This window comes from Quercus lobata, chromosome 8 (assembly GCF_001633185.2).
Source record: "Quercus lobata isolate SW786 chromosome 8, ValleyOak3.0 Primary Assembly, whole genome shotgun sequence".
In the NCBI taxonomy this organism is placed as follows: Eukaryota; Viridiplantae; Streptophyta; class Magnoliopsida; order Fagales; family Fagaceae; genus Quercus; species Quercus lobata.
In genome coordinates, this window is record NC_044911.1 from 57487145 (window position 1) to 57508514 (window position 21370).

The window sequence follows — 21370 nt, forward strand, 5'->3', positions numbered from 1 at the left end:
GGAATAAAATGTTTTGTGAAATCTAACAAAATAATTTGCTTTTCTTAATTTTGTATATTTTTTCAAACTTAACAACCTTTGTCTGGCTTTTAGTAAGCCCACCTCAACCATAAAATATTGACTAATCTCCTCTTCCAAACATTGAAAAAGAAAGGCAAATGAAAGATTCAGTGGCAAGCAATCAATAGATGCCGATCCATGAAATCTTAAAGGCTGGGTCAAATTTTTAGTAACAAAAGTTATCTCATGCGTACAATATACACACGCTTTTTCTCACAATTAGTAAGCTCCACACAATGTGAGAAGGAGGATACATGTATCTTATGTATAAAATATATTATTCTTTTGCTAGGATCTCTTCTCCATATTCACAAGATATAAGGACCGATACAAGAAAATTGTTGTCTTAAAATTTCTATGTTACTATTTCTAATCAAATCAACTGATATTTATATCAAATAACATACACCATTAAATGTTAATACAAGGCTACAAGCTATTCCAAACAACATAGACGATGCTACAGAAGCGTACAAGGTACAATCATACAGTTTCTAAATAGAAAACATAGTCCCCATGTACTTCTACAAAATTTTAGTGCAACCAATGACAAAAATTCATGGTTGCAGTAATGCAGGATTGCTATAGCACCATATGTGATCGTTGTCACCTCTAAAAATAGCCTACTTTCACAAATCTGCTTTTATGCCGATTTCCCATGTAATTCATGACTAACTCCAGTATCTGAGAGCTCTCTTGTTCATCCTGGAATGGCTCTGTAATCATCAACATCTTCGCAATGGTAGGCTGTTGTATTTAAGGTTGTACAGTAGCTCTTCAGCCACATGGAAGCAGATTTGAGTATGCGAAGTTCACCACTGAGAAGATCTCGAGCCATTTGCATTCTGACAGCAAGTCTTCCACACATTGGGGGAGAGTTGACAGGCACCAAAGACTGCACACATGCAAGAAGAGCAAAGCAACAGAAGACCCTCTCAGGCAATCATTGCAAAATGTAGGAACAGATGGAAAAAATTTATGTCATGGTAAAGTATTGTTAATATTACTATTGATATTAGTGCAGGTTTTTCTCTTCATTCTAAGAGCAAGGACATTATTACCGTCAGGTTCAAATGCAGACTCACTTTAAAACCAAAGATAGGCAGTATAATCTCCATTTTCGTCTACAACCCACTGCTCTCTATGATTTTCCTCTCAGTATTTGCTCAATGGTTTTGTGAGAATCAGATATGTATATGCTGACCCACAGAGAGTGGCATAGTGCCATAAGTTTGAGTAACTTATCCGGAACTTTAAATTTTGAGTAAGAATAACAAAAATGACCCACAGTGCCATGAATGATACAATATAATAAAAGATACGATGAAGACTCAGCGTCCATCTTTGCTTAAGCTAATTCATCTAAGAAAACCATCATACTTCTGTGCAATTACAAAATAAAACTTGATGCTTCACTTGATTTATAAATTTTAATGGCTAACCATGAGTGGAACTTTATTATGATCCAACTGAAAAATAAGGTAAAATTTATCAGGTCTTTACCTTAATAGTTGCATCATATTTCTCAATTAATTGAGTGATTAGTAATAACAGCTTCTCATGTGCCCAAATTTCCTTGCTTCTGTTGCTTAAAGGGCGTCTAGCCAGCCTGCCATCATTTTGGGCAGCTTCCTTGGCCAAATCACTGAGTTCTGAATATTTAGTCACAATCAAGACAACAATTGCAGTAGTCAGCATAGTTAAGGTAGTACTAGCCTGTAAATAAAGTAACTACATAAAAGAACAAGTGATTTAAAGCAGACCTTCAGGAGTGGTGCAAGATAGAACACGAGCAAATGCACGAAGTGACTGTGGGAGACCCTTCCCTTTCCCTTTAGCAGACCTCACTTCACTAAATGATTATGAAGTTATCATAAGCAGTTACTTAACAGGAAGAAATCATCAGAATGTGAAACAGATACAGACAACATTATTAATGGATGAGTCTTTTTGGGGTAAGTAGAACCAAACATTGATGATGGCAGATGCAGGAAAAGCAAGAATACATATTAACATTCACAACCCACACAACAACAGAGTCAAAACCAAGTAACTTACTCCGAGTCATGGTAACAAAGTATATTGATCTTAAAATTTATATTGCAGCAAACAGAAAGCTTTGAAAATGCAAGGACAGTAACAATTGTTTGAGTGAACCTCACAAAGTGCCCACAGGAGCAATTGTTCAAGCCAATTACTGTGCCAGCCCCACATAAAAAGGCAGAAATACAAGATGTTCACAATATCAGAAAATCAGTACTTACAGATATTGGCACTGTTTCTAATAGGTTACAAGTTTTCTAGCTATTATTAGTTTAAAAGGTAATCATTTGGGATGGCACCAATTCTTCATCAATTCAGACTCTTTTTAAATTAAATTAAAAAACATTGTTATTATTCATTACTCAAGCTTTCCGCAAATCATTTTACCTTTCATTCTAATAAATCCACTAATGCTCACAAAATTACACTATCATTCAACATCATATGGCATTTGATGTTTATGAAACAAGTATCAGTACCAACTTGATTGTGAAAGATTCCAAAGAAGAGTTGAAACCATTGACATCTTTAATGGGTGGGGTACAATGTCTTTGCAAAAGATCAATCTTCATTTCACGAAGAAGATCATGATGAGGTATGTTAAAATGGACTTGAACCTGAGAGTAGTCAAACTCATTTGTTAGAGATCATGATAACAATTGACAGCTACACCATTTAGAAAGCATGAATCTGCAATATATGGAAATCATCCCATCATAACAAAGTACACCAATAGACCTTTTGCAAATTCAAAATATAGGCCAAACCTGGTCATGTATGTTGTATGGAAGAGAAAAGCCAAAGTCCAACATCAGGGTAGCATTCGGAAATTTTCCATATCTTATTAAAACCTATACAAATGTTTCATGTGAACACCAGAATTAACTAGGACAAAACTGATTCAGGTTATGTTAATAGAAAAACTTCTTGCCAAACATGTTAGCAACTAAAGGAAAATCACACCAGACCCGAAAATTGATATTAGAAAGAAAGAAGCACTGAAAGAAGCTTCAACACTAAAAGAAAGGAAAGGGGGTCCACGGCATGAATAGTGTAAATCCACCACAAAAACATAAATATGAAGAAGGCAGTGACAGAAAGCATCACATGGTTGTCAAATTTCAACTCTAGATGATACCTACCTACTCTTGCATAGCCCAGTAAAACTAAAACAAATAAATAAATAAAAGAAGAATTCCCAGAATCTCACCTCTTCACCAGGACCATAATCACGGTCAGCAATGACCTGCACGTACATAAAGAAGTAAACATAACATGACATTTTAGTGTCCGTTTGACAAAGATTATTTTTGCTAACTTATTGTTGCTACTATTCATGGGTCCCACTGCACTTTTTAGTACTGTTAATGGGTCTCACTATACTATTTTAACTAACTTTTACCTTTATCTACAATATTTTCAGCAAAAAGTTTTTAGTTTCAGCAAAATAAACGGATTCCAAACGAACCCTTAGTTTAAATATTACTGGGGGGGGGGTGGAATTGGTCACTTTTTTTGTGGAAAATGACACCTAGTATTGAATGATGACCATTAAAAATTTGCAACTAAATAAACGAGAGAGAGATTACCTCTGAGTCTTGTTTGTCTTCATCGCTCAAGACAATTGCTTCTGTAGCTCCATCATGGTTTAAAAAGTCTGCAAATGGAATCTATAAAATAATTTAATAATTCAAAGAGCAATTAAATAAAAAGAGAATAAGGAGTAATTATTCATAATCCTTCAGAACAATATACAGACATCATCGTCATTATAAATTTGATACCATAGATAATCCCTTTGTGCTTCCCCATGCTCGAGAACCAACTGTCAGATCCAGAATAAATTTTCAGTTTAACTTAAAGAATATAAACCCATGCAACTACCACAACAAGATATAATAGAGCCTCACACACATTAGTACATAGGAAGTGAAGACAAACAGATACGTAAAACGATGGGTTTATCACAATTACAGCATAAAATACAAAATAGGTCATGGACTATCTCTAAAAGTTTATGACATAGCACACCACCTTAGCATAATATAAATACAGAATTAAATACTCGGCAACATCATCACAGACTCTAATGAACAACAAATGAAACTTTAAGAATAGTCAAGATGATCAAAATGTTAAAAAGTATCAATAATTTCAATAGGGTCTTGCACAGAATGGGTCATTCACATTGACCTACCAACTAAATCTATATTGTAACTCATTGTGGAAACTTTCATACCAAATAAGAGAAAAATCACAATATATATCATGTATTATGAAACTTTAACCCTTTGAAATTTCATTTAATTTTAGAAAGATGATGGTTTCTGTGCAAAAAAAATGATATGTGAAATTAATAAGAGTGCAATAAGAAGCATTCTGAGTTCCATTTACACTAGAATGACTCAATCATAAACTCAAATACTCAATGCATCAACATTACTATATTTTACTACTCAAAGCATGGCCAAGTCCAGACAACTTTATGATGATCAGAATTTCAATTTTGTTCAATATTTTTTTTGTTTTTTTGATAAGTGATTTTGTTCGATATTATACCACATAATATTAGAGAATAAACTCGTGAAATTTTAGACCGCAAGGACTTATAGGATAAGCTTTTTTTTCTGAAAGCAAAAATTAATTATAAATCCAGCACATAATTCATGAAGAAAAGAACAGATTATGGGAAGTATGTAATTCCAAATGAAGTTACTTACCTAATGAACATGCATGCATGAAACCCTCATACGTGATATCTCCAAGAATTTCAGGATCATGTCGAAAAGCCTGAAATCATAAATTCATAAACACGTCTTGCCATAATCAGAAATAGACCATATATTATTTATCAAAAATATAATCACAAATGGTCAATATGTAGTAAAATATGACATAAGTAAAACTTGACAAACATTAAATTGAAAATATGCCCTGCTATTTTATATTGCAACGTTATTCTGATTTGTTGATCATTTTGATAATCAAATAACCAAATCTCAAAAGAGTAGAGAGGGGAGAAGCACAAAGCTAACAACTAGAAAAACAAATATGAAATTATCAGAGTATTTGCACTTTTAGTACAACCACTAACAGAGTACAAAAGGTTAAACATGCACATACAAGCACACAGCATACATGCACGCAAAATCAGAAACATATATGTTAGGTTTTAGATTGGCAAATTCCATGACAATGAAATCTTAATTGTGTCTATAATGTGTTTATCAAAGTTCAAGATTACAAGTCCAACTTTCAACTGCTCTTCGATTGAAAAAAGTGTTTTTGTCAGCCCTTCAATCATGTCTCGATTGATCAAAAGTAGATTCATAAAAGTCACTCAATAGCAGCTCAATCAATCAAGAATTGGGAATTAAGAATTTGACGTGTTTTAATAAGTTGGCTATTGACTTGGTATTCATGTCCTACATCCAAACACACAAAAGACCATGTTATAGCATGACTCAATAGAGGTTTATGTAGGTAGTGCCTTGCACTTCAAATAGAGAAAACCTAAACCTAGTTTTCACCAAACCATGTGTTTAGAAGACGATATCTACAATGGTGTTGCTAATTGGTAATCAAGAAGCTGAAGCAACAGAGCCAATCCCAGTTGTTGCTGCGGAGCTTAGACCTTCAAGTTGATCCTTGGAGTCAGTCAAAAGGTCTGACTGTGATCACGAACGCAGTACATGAAAGGTGCTAATGATAGAAGAGTCCAAAGGTGATGAAGCTGATTGTGGGGTCACGTCAATACGCAACCTACCGAGTAGGGTCTTCTTTTCAAGGGTTTGAATAAGATCATAAACTTCAATTCTATTAGGAAATTCCTTTTGGGGTAAGGGCACCCCCATAGTGATTTTTCCTTCAGAGTCGTTCTCCAACAGCTTTCCACTTCATCACCGTAGCACTGCCTTTTGTTTATTGCTTTGGTGACTTGTTGGTTTCATTGATTAAATCAATATAATTGTAATCACATGACTGGATTAATTGGTAAATAATCTGTTAATCTGCTGCATAATTGTTTTGGGGTCTAAACCGATTCTTTTCAGTATATATAAAATCATTACAAACCAAATACAAATAGAATGAGGCACTTACACGCTTGATTGCCAAAAAATCATTTTCAGTTTGGCATTTTTGATTAATTGTTTCTTGGTATACTGAGCTTTGCCGAATCATCTCCAACTCATCTTGGCTCCAGAATATCTAAAAAGATTAAAAACCACATGTACCAGATATACATAAGTTAAGAGTATAAAGGTTATCAACTTATCATAATATGAAAATAAAACCAGGGTTCTTTTCTCTGATTTTATTATAAAAACTCTCCCCCCTTGATAGGTTGAACCCAAGGCCTCGACCTTACTGAACTATTGAAGGACTTACCACTAAGGCTTCAAGACCAAGGGTGGTGTTGTAATTGAGAAGAGAAAAATGGTTACTAATCCAAAAAAAAAAAAAATTTAAATGTTGTCATGGAATAATAACTTATTCAAATAAAAAGATAATGGCATGGCATCCAATGCAGACATCAAGTTCCAGCCACTTCTCTATTAGAAACCAAATAAAAAGGGGTGGCCAAATACTGATTGTAATACATGTGTGTACCTAGAAAGATGCTGCTAAAAGTATTATTGCCTGCAATTTCCAAAAGTCCTACCTTGACTTGCAGAACTTGACTCAACGACCTTTTTTTTAATGGATAAATGACTCTACGACTTTATACAGAGTAGATATATTTACTGCAACAAGATCAAAGGAATCACTTACTGTATTGTGCATCTCCCCAGGCTGGGGAAGGCGGCTGATGTAAGGGGCCCATTCAGATTTCTGCAATGAAACAGATATATACAGATATATAGATATATACACACACACAAACAAAATAAAATTTTCTTAAATATTCACAACCACTAAATATAAACTTTCATATAAAGATTACAACAAGAAAAATATTCTTACCTGCCCGATTTTCTGCTCACAAAGAATTACGATGGCAAGCTTGGCAATATTCCCAACTTCATCACCTAACAAGGATTTGATTTCCGGAAGAAGATTATCCAGTGTTATTTGCTGCAAATAAAGTAAAGAAATCACAAAGTACCAATTGAATTGCTCACTATTGAAAGTGCCTTAGAAGAGTACAGTACAGTAAAGTTTATGAAGTAAATACCACACTGTAAGGAACCTTCAAAATGCAATCTCCAGTTTGTATGCTTTTAGAAGCGAACAAAGATCTGCATGCAGGAAACAAATCTAACTATAACTAATACTAAAAATAAAATTAAAACCAATGCCTAATGAGGCCCATATTTACAACACAACACACACCAACAAATGATACAATGTTTTTCCATGACCAAATTTATACAATTTCCGTTAAAGATGATTTTGGGTTATTATAACAAAGAGTAAACATTTTCCATGTCAAAAACTATAACTCCTCTTTGACAGGATGACATAAAGGAGGAAGGAATGAACACTTGCTCGTAGTCAATACCATCCAAAACAATTACTGACATGAAAAACGAAAGAATGCTCAGGAACTATCAATATGCCCAGTAAACAAAATGGATTGTGCCAATTTTCAAAATTTCCACAAAATGTAAAGCCCTCCAGTTTTAGAAGCAAACTCAAGACTCTTTTGATGGATAAGGCAGCTGGTAGCGTCTCAATTAGAGCTTCTCTTTAATTTCCCCATCTAGTTGAAATTGGGGAGGAAGATCACCTATTTGGATGCTTTCCTAGTCGCTCAAATATACATGTGTAGAGAATTGAGACCCGGAATGCTATTCAAAGCAAACTCCCAATTGTTTAGTTGGTGGATATCAGTGCGGCACTCAGCTGCCATTCCAAGACATGCTTTTATACTTTAGCTGGCAATTAGAGACAAGTTGGCAACAAGGGATAGGCTATATGGCAATGGAGATAGAAAGGAGATTTTTGTTCGTGTTTTTTGTAGAGGTTGTGGAAACTAGAGATCATTTGCTCTTTGAGTGCAGTTTTTTTGTAGAGGTTGGGTGGGGGAAAACTTGTTGAACGGGGTCTAAATAAACTGAAATGTGGAGGATTAAAGGCTGTCATCTGTAAACTTGTATGGGGGGCTACAGTATGTCAAGTATGGGGCTAAGGAACATAAGGATTCACGAAGCCCAAGTGAACACTGAGGAAAATACCGGTGCTAAGCAAGAAGGCCAGCATGGAGGAGTAAAGTTCTGCTTGACAAATTTATGCTATCTGCTCGAATAATGGTTAAACGATTAATAATCGAAAAAAGGAATAATGGCTAAACGATTAAATTCACCAGTTTCCTTACAACTTAAGCTTTCGGAAGTTGGAACAATTGGTTAACTGTATTGAAGCAAGTGGTCTTGAGTTCGGACCCAGTCTCGTGATTAAATTCACCATTTATCAATATATTTCCACAAGTTTAGTTTTTAAACTGTAATTGCTTTACTATCGAACCTGTCTGTGTTTCTTGTTTCTAATAAAACCAACTCATTCATCTTTTTCTTCTTTCCTTTGCAATTTGTACGCATTGTAACTAATTAATCAACTAGCTGAAGGGAAAAACAAAAATGCAAAATATCGTTTTAAAATCAAAGAAAAACCTGCCGAAGGCGGATTTCCCGATCGAAAGTACTGATGAAATCTTAGCCCCAGCCTTTTGCTCCAACCACGGCAAAAAATCGTCACAGTCCTCGTCCAAATAGCAGAACCCCTAACACAAACAATGTGGCAATTATGTAAAAATTAAACAAGTCCAACCGTGATTAGTTTAGCTAAGCTAACGTATGGAAGCATATTAAAATGCGAAACACAAACTTTGCATTGAAATAGTTGAATTTAAGGGTTACAAATTCGATAATGTTTGCTTTTGCTATGTTCGGAGAAAAACCTGAGGTTGTGAAAAAGATGAGAAGTTGAGCTTAGTTCGGAAATTGTGAGGGGCAGTGAAGAGGAGTGGACGGTGATACTGATAGAACCGGATGTTCGAGATTCGTGTTGCCCATAGCATTGCAGGAAGGTTTAGAGTGCTGAAAACGTCGTCGTTTCTGACGGTTTCGCAAGCGACGATTTGGTCTCCGCGAAATGTGGCAGTTGCAGGTTTTATAGTTTATACTTGAGAGTTGAGAGTTGAGAGTTGAGACTGAGAGTCTGAGACCGGTGTGGCTGCCTACAGAGGCAGTGTATTATGGCTTCTGGACTTTGGTTAAAGGAGCAGAGGATAGAGTATTATCAAGCGTGAAAACAAAATTGGCTGTTTATTTTGCTTGGGTGAAATTTTTTTTTTTTTTATCACCTCGAGGTTTTTTTTCTTTTCTTTTTTTTTAAGTCAACTCGTAGTGTTTGAAAACATTTTAATTAGTTGTTAAAATCGAAAAATTCTTATGTACTCTCCGAATATGAATACGAGATGAAAGACTTTCATTCTTTGTGCTCCATAAATACGTAAGAGTTACTCGTTCAAATCTCATTATCCCTAATTATTAACAACTTTTTATAGTGAGTTTTAATTTATAGAGCCCGCTCATGATGATAACTTTTTATCATCATATTAAAATATTAATCAATTTTTGATGTAAACGGATATTAAATCTCAAATCTTTTATTCAACTATTAGAGATTTTACAAGTTAAACTGATTGAAACCAACCAACGATTTTATATATCCCTAAACTTTAATCATGATCAATTTTAGTTTTTAATGCAGTCAATTTTAATTTACCACATTATCTAAATAACTAAAAACCTTCATTTCATCTTTCTCCAAAATAGTATAAAATAAAATAAAAACCATCATTTCAAAATTGGTCATGGACTAAAGTTTAGGTACTAAAAGTAAAAGCACTCGCGTTTTGCACTTAGTTTTTTTTTTTTTTTTTTTTTTTTTTTCTCTTTAAGTATTATAATGATGAAGGAAGAGAGTATGTGGTGGTTGTTGTAAGTGAATAAAAATAAACAATTAAAAAATCAAGAAAAATTGATGTTTTAAAGAAATGTAGTGTAAAATAAATACTTTGACGTGAGGTGTTTTGAAAATTGAGAAAACAAGCAGGTTCTTATACTAAAATAAACAAACATATTTGCATGAGCTAGTGCGAATGCTCTTTGTGTTTTTTTTTTTTTTTCTTATTCTGGTTTTTATTGGTGTTATTGTTGTTCTTATTTATTATTGCTTTATTAGGAGTTAGCAAAACAAGCTACAAGGTTAGCTAAGTTATGCCTCGTGTTGCATCATAATCATTTTTGTTTGGTACATTTCTTAACCACTTGTCATGATCCCTTGCTTGCTCAACATTAACACTTTGTTTGGGAGTTCCTAAAATAATTAAATGAAATAAAATTGGTAAATCAATCGGTATTTGGCATATCTACTCAAAATGCATTTCAACGTCAACTTTGTTGGTTAAAATAGCTTGACCCCAGTTAATTAGTTCAATTACCCAATTTGATTAATTTGTTGACAAATGGGAAAAATCTCGCAAGGCAAAAACCCCACCGAGTAATTTTAAAGTTACCACTCCCAATAATCCACTAAGCAACAATCAATTGGTTACAAGTATAAGGTATATTACCAATTACCCTGGCCTATCTCGAAATACCAACCTACAGTTGAACTTTTGCTCCAATACCCAATTGGACTTGATCTTGTGATAGCCTTCTTTCCCTTGATGCACAAACCTCTAATCGGTGACTAATCCTTTTGCACGGATCCCAGTACGTGACTAACTCCACAACAACTCTTTGATTGTTGTAGTTGATTTGCAACAGTTTCACATAAAAACACCAATAAAATCTTCAATGTTGGTGCTAGAAAATTTACTTTGTTACAAAACCCAAAGACATACAAGAAACGCAGCAAGAACTCTTTCTTCTATAGGAAGAAGCTAAGGTTTCAAAAAGAAAACCTTATGAAGCTTTTTTTTTTTTAGGGTTGGGTGAAATAGATAAAACTTGGTTACAAAACCCTAGCTGCATAAACGGAGTGTTTCCCTATCTAAAAAACTTTATAATAGATGGCTTATAATGTCCTTTAAATACCGGTTGAAACGGATCTCAATTCAGGCTTCAAATGAATGAGTTATGGGCTTTTTCGCGTTAGTGATTTTTGCTGATTCACAAAGCTCGATCTAGCGAGATGCTATCAAGAGTTCTATCAATAACAAAATCTTGATCTATTGAGCTAATATCGAGGAGACAGTAAGTTTCAGCTTCTATCAAGAGGTATCGAGACTTCTATCGAGGTACATGCTGAAAAAGTGCTGAAAATATATATTTTCTTGAGCAAACTTTGTGTCTTCAACTTGGTATTCAATTACAACTTTAAGACACATTAAAACTCAATAAAAGACACATAATTTGGCATGGTTGACAATATCAAAACACATGACCCTAACAATCTCCCATTTTGTCAATCCATGACAAAATCTCATGTACAAAAATAAGCTCAATACAATAATAATCCGAATACAATGAATGAACCCATATTCAAATATACTAGCCTATCTAAAAACAATCAGTCCTAAGAAACCATAGCACGAACTAGGATTGATTATTTTGATTAGTTTCATACTTGTATTTCTTGAAAGCACTTAACAAATATGTTATGCGCATCATATGGAAACAATGATGGATATTAACCAATTAAATTGCGTTTTGTTATAAGATATGTCAATTACATAAAAATATGAACCTAACAAACTTAATTGTTCCTTGTGTTGTATCGTAATAATTTTTCATTGGTTATAGTTCATAACCATTCATCATCAATCTTTGCTCACCCCAACGATAAGCTCGTGTCTAACATCCCCATTCAAATGTATTTCACATCTTTCTAGTGAAATGCATTTTTTTATAAAAATAAATAAACAATTTACTTGTTTGATCACATTTTCGAGTATTAAGATGGATTTTGTATTTATCATTTTATATAATAAAAGTGACAGCCTCCCATTCAATAGATGATCACTAGAAAAGTTTCAATACCACTTTCATAATATATATAAAAACTAAAAAGTTGTAAAAAAAAAAAAAATCAGTTTTCTTTTCCCCCATAAAAAAGTTCTTAAAATATTTCATAAACAAATTCTTTTAGGATACCTGTTAACTTCTCTCTTATTATTATTATTTTATAAATAAAGATATATATATATATATATATCACATATATTGTGTTAGTTTATTTTGTATTTATTGGAAAATGAACTCAAATTCCATTCAATGTTGAATATGGACCAAGTTAAAGTACAAAGCCTCAAGGGTTAGAGAAGGGGGGTTCTCAATCCAAGTCATCCTCCAAAATATGCCTAACATAGCGAGCTAACGAGTGAGCAACATAGTTTGCTTCACGTTTAACATGCGTAACAGAGAACCAACTAAGTTCAATAAGTAGCAAATGGATATCGCATACAATATGGCCAAAGCAACAAAGATAGGGACCCAACCCTTGATTGCCTTCATGACAATGTAATTATCACCCTTGATAACAAGTTCTTTGAATTCTACCTCAACAGTAAATTCAATTGCTCTTCTACAAGTTAACAATGTTGCATTTTTCATTCTCTACAGTTAGTAGTCTTTTATAGGATGTGATGCCATAAACTCACCTACATCATTGCGAATAATCACTCCATACCTTGTTTCAGCTTGGTAAAAGAAGAAAGTTGCATCAAAGTAAAGCTTATAGCAGTTTGGAGGGTGGAGGGGTGTACCATGTGATCTAATGTAAAATACTAGGAGATATGATCAATTGAATTTGAGCTTCTCAATAGTCCTCCAGAAAATCAATCGCCCTCTTATTTAAACAATTGTGGTTCTATAGTAGATTTGTCCTTTATGAAGCTTTCATCTAGTTTGTTTTTCAATTTTAATTTTGATTTAAAAGGGAATGTATCATTTTAAAACATATGTTTTAATGATTAATGGTAATTTATGGATGAAAATATAAACTTAGTTATAACGGTATACTTTATAGACAAATACAATAAAATTGAAACTTGAAAGACAAAATTGATGATTAGTCCAAATTTAAATGGTGCAATTTAGGTTTGAAAGAGTTTATTTCTATAAATTTATTATATTTTTTGATTAAAAAAAGTATTTGTTATGAAAAAAAAAACAATTATACAAGAGAAAAAAAACTTGAAAAAATCGTAAGTAATGTAAGTGATCCAAACTCACATGATTTGATTAATAGATACATTGAATGAACAAGTAAGTTGAGTTGTTAGAAATTCAAATAAAGTACCATCTCAAAATTACTTTAAAAAATACAGTATTATTCGGAAATTTTTACAAAAATATTATTATAGTATGAATGATCACAAAAGCTTTGAAATTTACCGCGTTTAAAAAGCGGGGGGATCGTCCACCATCAGCGACTGCAAAGTTAAAAACCGCGAAAACCGAAAAATATACCGCTCAATTACATAGCCACGTCATCGATCCGCAACACAACAGAACTCACAATCCAAGCCGTACATTAAAAGATCCACGGCTCAAGATTACCCAACAAGTCTGGCGTCGCGGATCGACCTCAAAATAACAAAATCAAACTCTCGACTATAAATACAAATCGGAATCACCCTCATTTTCACAAACACAAGCAATCTCTCTCAGTCTCTCTCGCCCTTTTCGTTTGGAACAGAGTGTGCGATACAGGTTCGTCTTCTTCTAGGGCTTTCTCGCTTCACAGCCTCAATTCCTTTCAAATTTGAATATTTATGGCTTTTACTCGTCTGGTTCTAGCTAGTTCATGCTCTGAATGCAATGAGATTTTAGGATTTCGAATCGTTCTGACTTTCTAGGGTTTTAAAATAGTACAATACCCAAATTTGCTGCTTTATTGCTCGATTTTCCATTGTTTTGTTAAAATTTCCTCAAAAGTTTGTGTAATCTGATCTCTCAGTCCTGTTAATTTTCCATTCACGAGCAATCTGTGAGTTAATTTACATTTCTAGGGTTTTTAATCGGCAATATTTGTTCGATTCCCAATTTTCTCAGCAATGTTTAAATTCCGATGAAAATTCGTAGCAATTTGGTGAAAATTTCTTAGTAGTTTCTAAATTCAATTTCTGTCAATTTGTGTTTACAGATCTTGAATTGACCTAGCAAAATGTCTGGAAGAGGAAAGGGAGGCAAGGGACTCGGAAAAGGAGGAGCGAAACGACATCGTAAGGTTCTCCGTGATAACATCCAGGGAATCACAAAGCCAGCCATTCGTCGTTTGGCTCGCAGAGGAGGAGTGAAGCGTATCAGTGGTCTCATCTACGAGGAGACACGTGGAGTGCTCAAGATCTTTCTTGAGAATGTGATCAGGGACGCTGTGACTTACACAGAGCACGCGCGTCGCAAGACTGTGACTGCTATGGATGTTGTGTATGCTCTCAAGAGGCAGGGCAGGACCTTGTATGGGTTCGGTGGTTAGGGTTTTTGGCAAGAATAGTTGGTGTTTTGGAATCGAAGTTAGATTTGACAAATTTAGGATTTGGTTGGTTTTGTTAGCTTGTATTAAAATGTTATGGGTTTGTAAGTAATGGGTTGAGTTCTATTTTGTATTGGGAATGGTCGGAACTTTGGAATGAAAATTGGAGGTGGTGGTGTTTGATCCGTTGTTAATAGTTTGGTTTTCTGTGTTTTTGTTATTCATAAAGTTAAAAGCTTGTATTAATCTTGCACCCAAAATTGAAAAAAGTGATAGGAAATTGCAAAACTAGCCAGAAACTAGTTTGGATTTGTTGCTGAACTTTGTTTGATTGACTAATTCTTACTCATGGTGGGAGTTTGCTGTTGGCCACAAGGGGTTGTAGCTATGGGAGCAATCTTTGTCGAATCCTAGAGTCTTATCTGGTGGTGGACAAGTCATTGGGCCATGCTTGGTTACTTGAGTTGGGATTTGCGATGTTATAGATGGTTTTATGATGTCTTTTAAATACTGATTTAAATGGATCTTAATTTAGGTTTTAAATGAACAAGTTATGGGCTTCTTTGTCTTGTTGATTTTTGCTAATTTGCAAAGCTTGATCTATTGAGTTGCTATTGAAACTTCTATTAATAACAAAATCTTGATTTATCAAGAAGACAGTAAGTTTTAATTTCTATTGAGAGGTATTGAGACTTCTATTGAGGTACATGTTGAAAATGTATTTTTCTTAAGCAAATTTTATGTCTTTAATTTGGTCTTTAATTATAATTTTAAGACATTTCAAAACTCAATAAAAGACATAATTTGGCATGGTTGATTATATCAAAACACATGACCATAATAATCTTCTCCTTTGTTAATCCATGATAAAACCTGAAGTACAAAAGTAAGCTTAATTTAATAATAATTTGAATACAATGAATGAATCCATATTTAAATATCTAGACTATCTTAAAACAACCAGTCTTGAGAAATCATAGCACGAACTATAATTAACTATTTTGATTGGCTTTATACCTGTCTTTTCTAAAAGCATTTAACAAATATGTTATGCGTAATGGAGAACCAACTAAGTTCAATAAGTAGCAAATGGATATCACCCTTGATAACAAGTTCTTTGAATCCTACATCAATAGTAAATTCAATTGCTCTTTTACAAGCTAACAATACTGCCTTTTTCATTCTCTATGGTTGGTAGTCATTTTATAGAATGTGATGCCATAAACTCACTTATGTCATTGTGAATAATCACTCCATGCCTTGTTTTAGGATCCGGATCCTCTCCATTTCATTAGAAATGGAGAGTGTCCAGTTAAGGGCTGAGATTGATTTAAAATAAATCCATGACCTAAAATATGTCACGTCATTTAAAACACTAACAGTAAACTTAACTGAGTAAAAAGCTAAACTAACGTTTTCTTCTGTAACTCTATCCCTCTCCTTTCTGTTTCTCTCTCCCTTCCATCAAACCCAGCGGTGGTCAAGCTTCTCCAGTTCTCCTTGCACCCACACACAGTTGTGCAACAATTGTGTTTCAACCATCCACCTCTGTATCTAAAGGAAATTTTGATATCAAATTTATGTATTTTTTTTCCTTTTCTTTTCTTGTTGTCTTTGCCAAGATCATCCCTTTCCTTCATTTATAGCACGAAATATTATGCTTTTTTTTAATTGAATTTTTTTTTCCATTCTTTGCTATAGATTTGGGTAGCTGTAGTTGGTGTAGGAGTCTCTGTTTTTTTTTTTTCTTTAAATTTTTTTTTTTTTTTGGTTTACCCAACCCCTTGGATCTCTGTTTGTTTCACTTTTGATTGGCTTGATGATTGAGTTTTATTATAAAGTATAAAGCTTGATGATCTTCGAAGGGGATTCAGCAATGGTCATCACTGCTTTAAATCAAAATAATGCTGGCCTTTCATCTCATAGTGTCGTCATTGAAGACATTTGCAGTCAAGTTTTGGTTTTTCAATCCTTTGCATTTACTCATTCTAGTCGTTCTTGTAATTGTGTGGCTGATGCTATAGCAAAAAAAGCAAAAGGCTTTGGGAGTGCTCGGGTTTGGCTTAATTCCCCTCCCGAGGACATAGTTTCCTTATTGTTGTTTGATGTTCACTGAACTTTTGGTTTCTTTTTCAATAGAAGCCCAGGCTTGTAGTCTGGTTTCTCAAAAAAGAACATATTTTTTAATAATCAATTCTTGTAAATACAAAACCAAACTACCAGCATAGATTTGAAGAGACCCATCACACTCCAACTATAAACAGGTCACTTGTTCAATCACAGGCATTCGGGTCATACCCATAAACTCCAAATTTCAAATCAAAGCAAAATCATCAAGCTTTACACTTAACAAGAAAACACAGTTATCAAACTGATCAAAATTGAAAGAAAAAGAGACCCAAGGGTAAAAAGAGAGACACTGAGATGGGAGAGACTCATACACCTACTACAGTTACCACAGATCTAAAGCAAGGAAAGGAAAATTTTTCAATCAAAGAAAGGTATAATCTTTAGTGCTATAAATGAAAGAAAAGGATGCTCTTTAACAAAGAAAACAAGATAAGAAAGAACAAAACCATATATCAGATATCAAAATTTGAACTAAGATTTTTTTTGGGTGGGGTTTAGAAAGCTTATATCAAATCTTTGGGGTGATTCCGGTCATAAGAACTGTCAGTTGCGGTGATGTGCGTGCAAGGAGAAGTCAGCCATGGCTGGGCTTTGTTGAGAGTGAGAAAGAAACTAAGATGAGATGAGAGGAGAGAGCCCCAAAGAGTCAAATGAAAGAACACTTTGAAACTCACGTTTGTTTTCCTTGGCTCCGTTTAGTCTCCTTGAAATGTTTAGTCAGTGTCTTTTAAATGACGTGGCATATTTCAAGACATAGATTGATTTTAGTTAAATCTCAGCCCTTAACTGGACACTCTCCATTTCAAAGAGAAATGGAGAGGATCCAAATCCCTTGTTTTAGCTTGGTACAAGAAGAAATTTGCATCAAAGTTAAGCTTATAGCAGTTTGGAGGGGGGGGGGGGGGGGAGGGGTTTACCATGTGATCTAGTGTAAAATACTAGGAGGTATGATCAATTGAATTTGAGCTTCTCAATAGTCTAGAAAATCAATCGCCCTCTTATTCAAATGATTGAGGTTCTATAGTAGATTCGTCATCTATGAAGCTTTCATCTAGTTTGCTTTTCAATTTTAATTTTGATTTAAAGGGAATTCAGTATTTTAAAATATATGTTTTAATGATTAATGGTAATTTATGGATGAAAAGATAAACTTAGTTATAATGGTAGACTGCATAGACAAATATAATAAAATTGAAACTTGAAAGACAAAATTGATAATTAGTCCTAATTAAAATGGTGCAATTTAGATTTGAAAGAGTTTATTTCTATGAATTTATTGTATTTTTTGATTAAAAAATGCATTTGTTAAAAAAAAATATATACAAAGAGAAAAAAACTTGAAAAAATTTTAAGTAATGTAAGGCCTTGTTTGGTACGTGTATTTAAATAACAGTTTTCAGTTTTTTTGAAAATACGTATGGGTGAAAAAGTGTGAAAATTCCTGTAATATTGTTTACAAATTGAAAATATGTATTTAAACTTATATATCAAATAGACCTAAATGATCCAAACTCACATGATTTTACTAATGGATACATTGAATGAACAAGTAAGTTGAGTTGTTAGAGTTTCAAATAAAGTAAATCTCAAAATCACTTAAAAAAAAACATACAGCATTGTTCGGAAATTTTTACAAAAATATTATTATAGTATGAATGATTACAATAGCTTTGAAATTTAACCGCGTTTAAAAAGCGGGGGAGTCGTCCACCATCAGCAACTGAAAAGTTAAAAACCGCGAAAACCGAAAAATGTGCCGCTCAATTACATAGCCACGTCATCTATCCGCAGCACCACAGAACTCACAATCCAAGCCGTACATTAAACAATCCACGGCTCAAGATTACCCAACAAGTCTGGCGTCCCGGATCGACCTCAAAATAACAAAATCAAACTCTCCACTATAAATACAAATCGGAATCACCCCATTTTCACAAACACAAGCAATCTCTCAGTCTCTCTCGCCCTTTTTGTTTGAATCAGAGTGTGCGATACAGGTTCGTCTTCTTCTAGGGTTTTCTCGCTTCATAGCTTCAATTCTTTCAAATTTGAATATTTATGGCTTTTTCTCGTTTGGTTCTAGCTAATTCATGCTTTGAATGCAATGAGATTTTAGGGTTTCGAATCTTCCTGGGTTTCTAGGGTTTTGAAAATAGTACAATAGCCAAATTTGCTGTGTTATTGCTCGAATTTTCATCGTTTCGTTAAATTTTCATGTAATCTGAGCTCTCAGTCCTGTTAATTTTCCATTCACGAGCAATCCGTGAGTTAATTTTAAATTCTAGGGTTTTTAATCGGCAATAATTGTTAATTTCTCAATTTTCTCAGCAATGTTTGAATTCCGACGAAAACTCGTACTAATTTTGCTCAAATTTCTTAGCAATTAAGCGAATTGTTAGTTTCTAAATTCAGTTTCTGTCAATTTTTGTTCACAGATCTTGAATTGACATAACAGAATGTCTGGAAGAGGAAAGGGAGGCAAGGGACTTGGAAAAGGAGGAGCGAAACGACATCGTAAGGTTCTCCGTGATAACATCCAGGGAATCACGAAGCCAGCCATTCGTCGTTTGGCTCGCAGAGGAGGAGTGAAGCGTATCAGTGGTCTCATCTACGAGGAGACGCGTGGAGTGCTCAAGATCTTTCTTGAGAATGTGATCAGGGACGCTGTGACTTACACTGAGCACGCGCGTCGCAAGACTGTGACTGCCATGGATGTTGTGTACGCTCTCAAGAGGCAGGGCAGGACCTTGTATGGGTTTGGTGGTTAGGGTTTTGGCAAGAATAGTTGGTGTTTTGGAATCGAAGGTAGATTTGGCAAATTTAGAATTTGTTTGGTTTTGCTAGCTTGTATTAAAATGTTATGGGTTTGTAAGTACTGGGTTGAGTTCTATTTTGTATTGGGAATGGTTGGAACTTTGGAATGAAAATTGGAGGTGGTGGTGTTTGATCCCTAGTTAATAGTTTGGTTTTCTGTATTTTTGTCATTCAAAAAGTTAAAAGCTTGTACTAATCTTGCTCCCAAAGTTGAAAAAAGTGATTGGAAATTGCAAAACTAGCCAGATACTAGTTTGGATTTGTTGCTGAGCTTTGTTTGATTGAGAATTTGAGATAGATTAAAGGTGTCCAAAAACCGTGTTTAAGCAATCAAACTTGGACTTGGAGATTGTGAACGATCAAGCTGTTTGGTACTTTTCATAATAATGTCTCGGAAACCCAGCTCCTAAAATGCTTTTACTATTCCATCAGTGATTGTACGAAAGTGATCCATTTGAGCTGGAAATGTGATGTTATAGTTGCAATAACTTGGTTCAGAATAAGTCCCGAATCAAATACCTTGCCTAGCAACGTAGTACCTGATCTGTTGGTAAAGGCTGCATTGTGATAGATTGGCTTTGGGCTTTTGGTTTAGGCTTTATTTATACTATTTTGTTCGGGACATGTTAATGCTATCTTGGGCTGGCCCATGCTGCTGGTCCAAGTATGCTGAACTAATGAGAAATGGAATGGAAAAAGGGTATGATCACTTTCTGTAGCGTTGTGCTGTTGGGTTCTTAATAAACTTCGGCAAAAGTTGTTTTTCATTGGCCCAAGCATTTCTTTTTTCCTAAAAAGCCCAATAGTTTTTTGGAAACCTTTCTCTTATTTGTTGAGTCACTTTGTTAATGTGCCGACAATAATTTTGTACAGCGTGGACGTGGAGTATATTCGATGTCGAAGATGCCGATTCTAAGTATGGTACTTACTTTTATTATCACAAAACTCCATGGGAGAAAAGCACACTATCCCATTATACAAGGGAGGCAAAAGCAAATTAGTTGTGGAAAAGCTACCAACTTTGCAAAGGTCCACCTCGAAAAAAATGAAAGTTACGGAAAAAACAAAGAAAGTGAAAATGACCGGCAGGTGGGGTAGGTTGTTGAAGTGAACACGTCACAAGGAAATTCATTACTTCAATGAAACAATTTGGATCTTTGTTTATCTTTATCCACGGCTGAAGCATACGAATATGCCGTTTAGAAATAAAGAAATTTATTGATGAAACCATTTGGATCTCAGCAAAAAAAATTTATGGAGTAATGCACTAATGCTTTACAAACAAATCTTTTTATAATTTTTTTAAAAATTTTATTTTTATGATTTACTGAAATAATAAGTTATTGAATTTTACATAGATCAACTAGAGTACTATTTTAGTGATTATAATTTACGATCTAACTGTGAGAGGAAATTCATAATTCTACTTCGTTAATAAGCCCATCATTTGAATATATTTTTGCTAAATTCACAATCTAATTAGTCAACTTTATTCGTTTTGGTAATTTAAGGATATTATGTGAATTTTAATAATTTATTAAAAAATTAATTAAGATCCATTTTTTTTTATATGGCATGAAACATGCAAGTATAACCCTCTAACCCAAACTAAACCAATCCCACTTGCATGAGTTGAATTTGGTTTGTTGCTACGTATGTAATGGGTTAGAAATTTCTTAACCCAATATATATATATATATATATATTTTGATGAGCTTAACCCAATAAATTTAGGTTAGGTCAAAAAAACCTTCGAATCTGATCTAACTTTATCCATGCACATTTCTACTAAAATTTGGTTGAAATTAGAGCTATGCCTTTTTTTTTTTTTAAGCTACTTTCTCTTCGTGTGAAAATTTAGGGAATAAAAACACTCAATCAAATAATCTACCGA

At 34.0% G+C, this 21370-nt stretch overlaps 3 protein-coding genes across 4 annotated transcripts; 2 read left to right on the plus strand and 1 right to left on the minus strand.

Moving 5' to 3' along the window:
* Positions 1–398: 398 nt before the first annotated feature.
* On the minus strand, positions 399–9356 carry LOC115958532 (actin-histidine N-methyltransferase). 2 transcript variants are annotated; one of them, XM_031076943.1, is made up of 15 exons: positions 9005–9356; positions 8718–8827; positions 7280–7343; positions 7069–7179; positions 6877–6936; positions 6205–6312; positions 4824–4893; positions 3888–3928; positions 3693–3773; positions 3314–3349; positions 2871–2954; positions 2587–2720; positions 1824–1912; positions 1564–1712; positions 399–955 (listed from the first exon to the last, which is right to left on the minus strand). In XM_031076943.1, exons 1-15 carry the CDS (start codon positions 9122–9124, stop codon positions 761–763), a joined length of 1452 nt encoding a protein of 483 aa, XP_030932803.1. In that variant the 5' UTR covers positions 9125–9356; the 3' UTR covers positions 399–760. The 2 variants fall into 2 exon arrangements, with proteins under 2 accessions (XP_030932803.1, XP_030932804.1); XM_031076944.1 differs by lacking the exon at positions 2871–2954.
* A 4319-nt stretch (positions 9357–13675) lies between these two features.
* On the plus strand, positions 13676–14728 carry LOC115955228 (histone H4). Its single transcript, XM_031073294.1, has 2 exons — positions 13676–13769; positions 14203–14728. The coding sequence occupies exon 2, from the start codon at positions 14224–14226 to the stop codon at positions 14533–14535; it is 312 nt and encodes a 103-aa protein (XP_030929154.1). The 5' UTR covers positions 13676–13769; positions 14203–14223; the 3' UTR covers positions 14536–14728.
* Positions 14729–18551: 3823 nt separating this feature from the next.
* LOC115955227 (histone H4) lies at positions 18552–19737 on the plus strand. The gene is made up of 2 exons (XM_031073293.1): positions 18552–18659; positions 19098–19737. The coding sequence occupies exon 2, from the start codon at positions 19119–19121 to the stop codon at positions 19428–19430; it is 312 nt and encodes a 103-aa protein (XP_030929153.1). The 5' UTR covers positions 18552–18659; positions 19098–19118; the 3' UTR covers positions 19431–19737.
* Positions 19738–21370: the final 1633 nt, after the last annotated feature.

Bases quoted from the DNA above. Each gene is read 5' to 3' on its own strand.
- LOC115955228 (XM_031073294.1), top strand. From the start codon at position 14,224: ATGTCTGGAAGAGGAAAGGGAGGCAAGGGACTCGGAAAAGGAGGAGCG.
- LOC115955227 (XM_031073293.1), top strand. From the start codon at position 19,119: ATGTCTGGAAGAGGAAAGGGAGGCAAGGGACTTGGAAAAGGAGGAGCG.
- LOC115958532 (XM_031076943.1), bottom strand. From the start codon at position 9,124: ATGCTATGGGCAACACGAATCTCGAACATCCGGTTCTATCAGTATCAC. The intron at 4,894-6,204 runs GTAAGTGCCTCA...TTATGATTTCAG, and splicing joins ATTTTTTGGCAATCAAGCGT to GCTTTTCGACATGATCCTGA. The intron at 2,955-3,313 runs GTGAGATTCTGG...ACATTTGTATAG, and splicing joins ATTATGGTCCTGGTGAAGAG to GTTTTAATAAGATATGGAAA.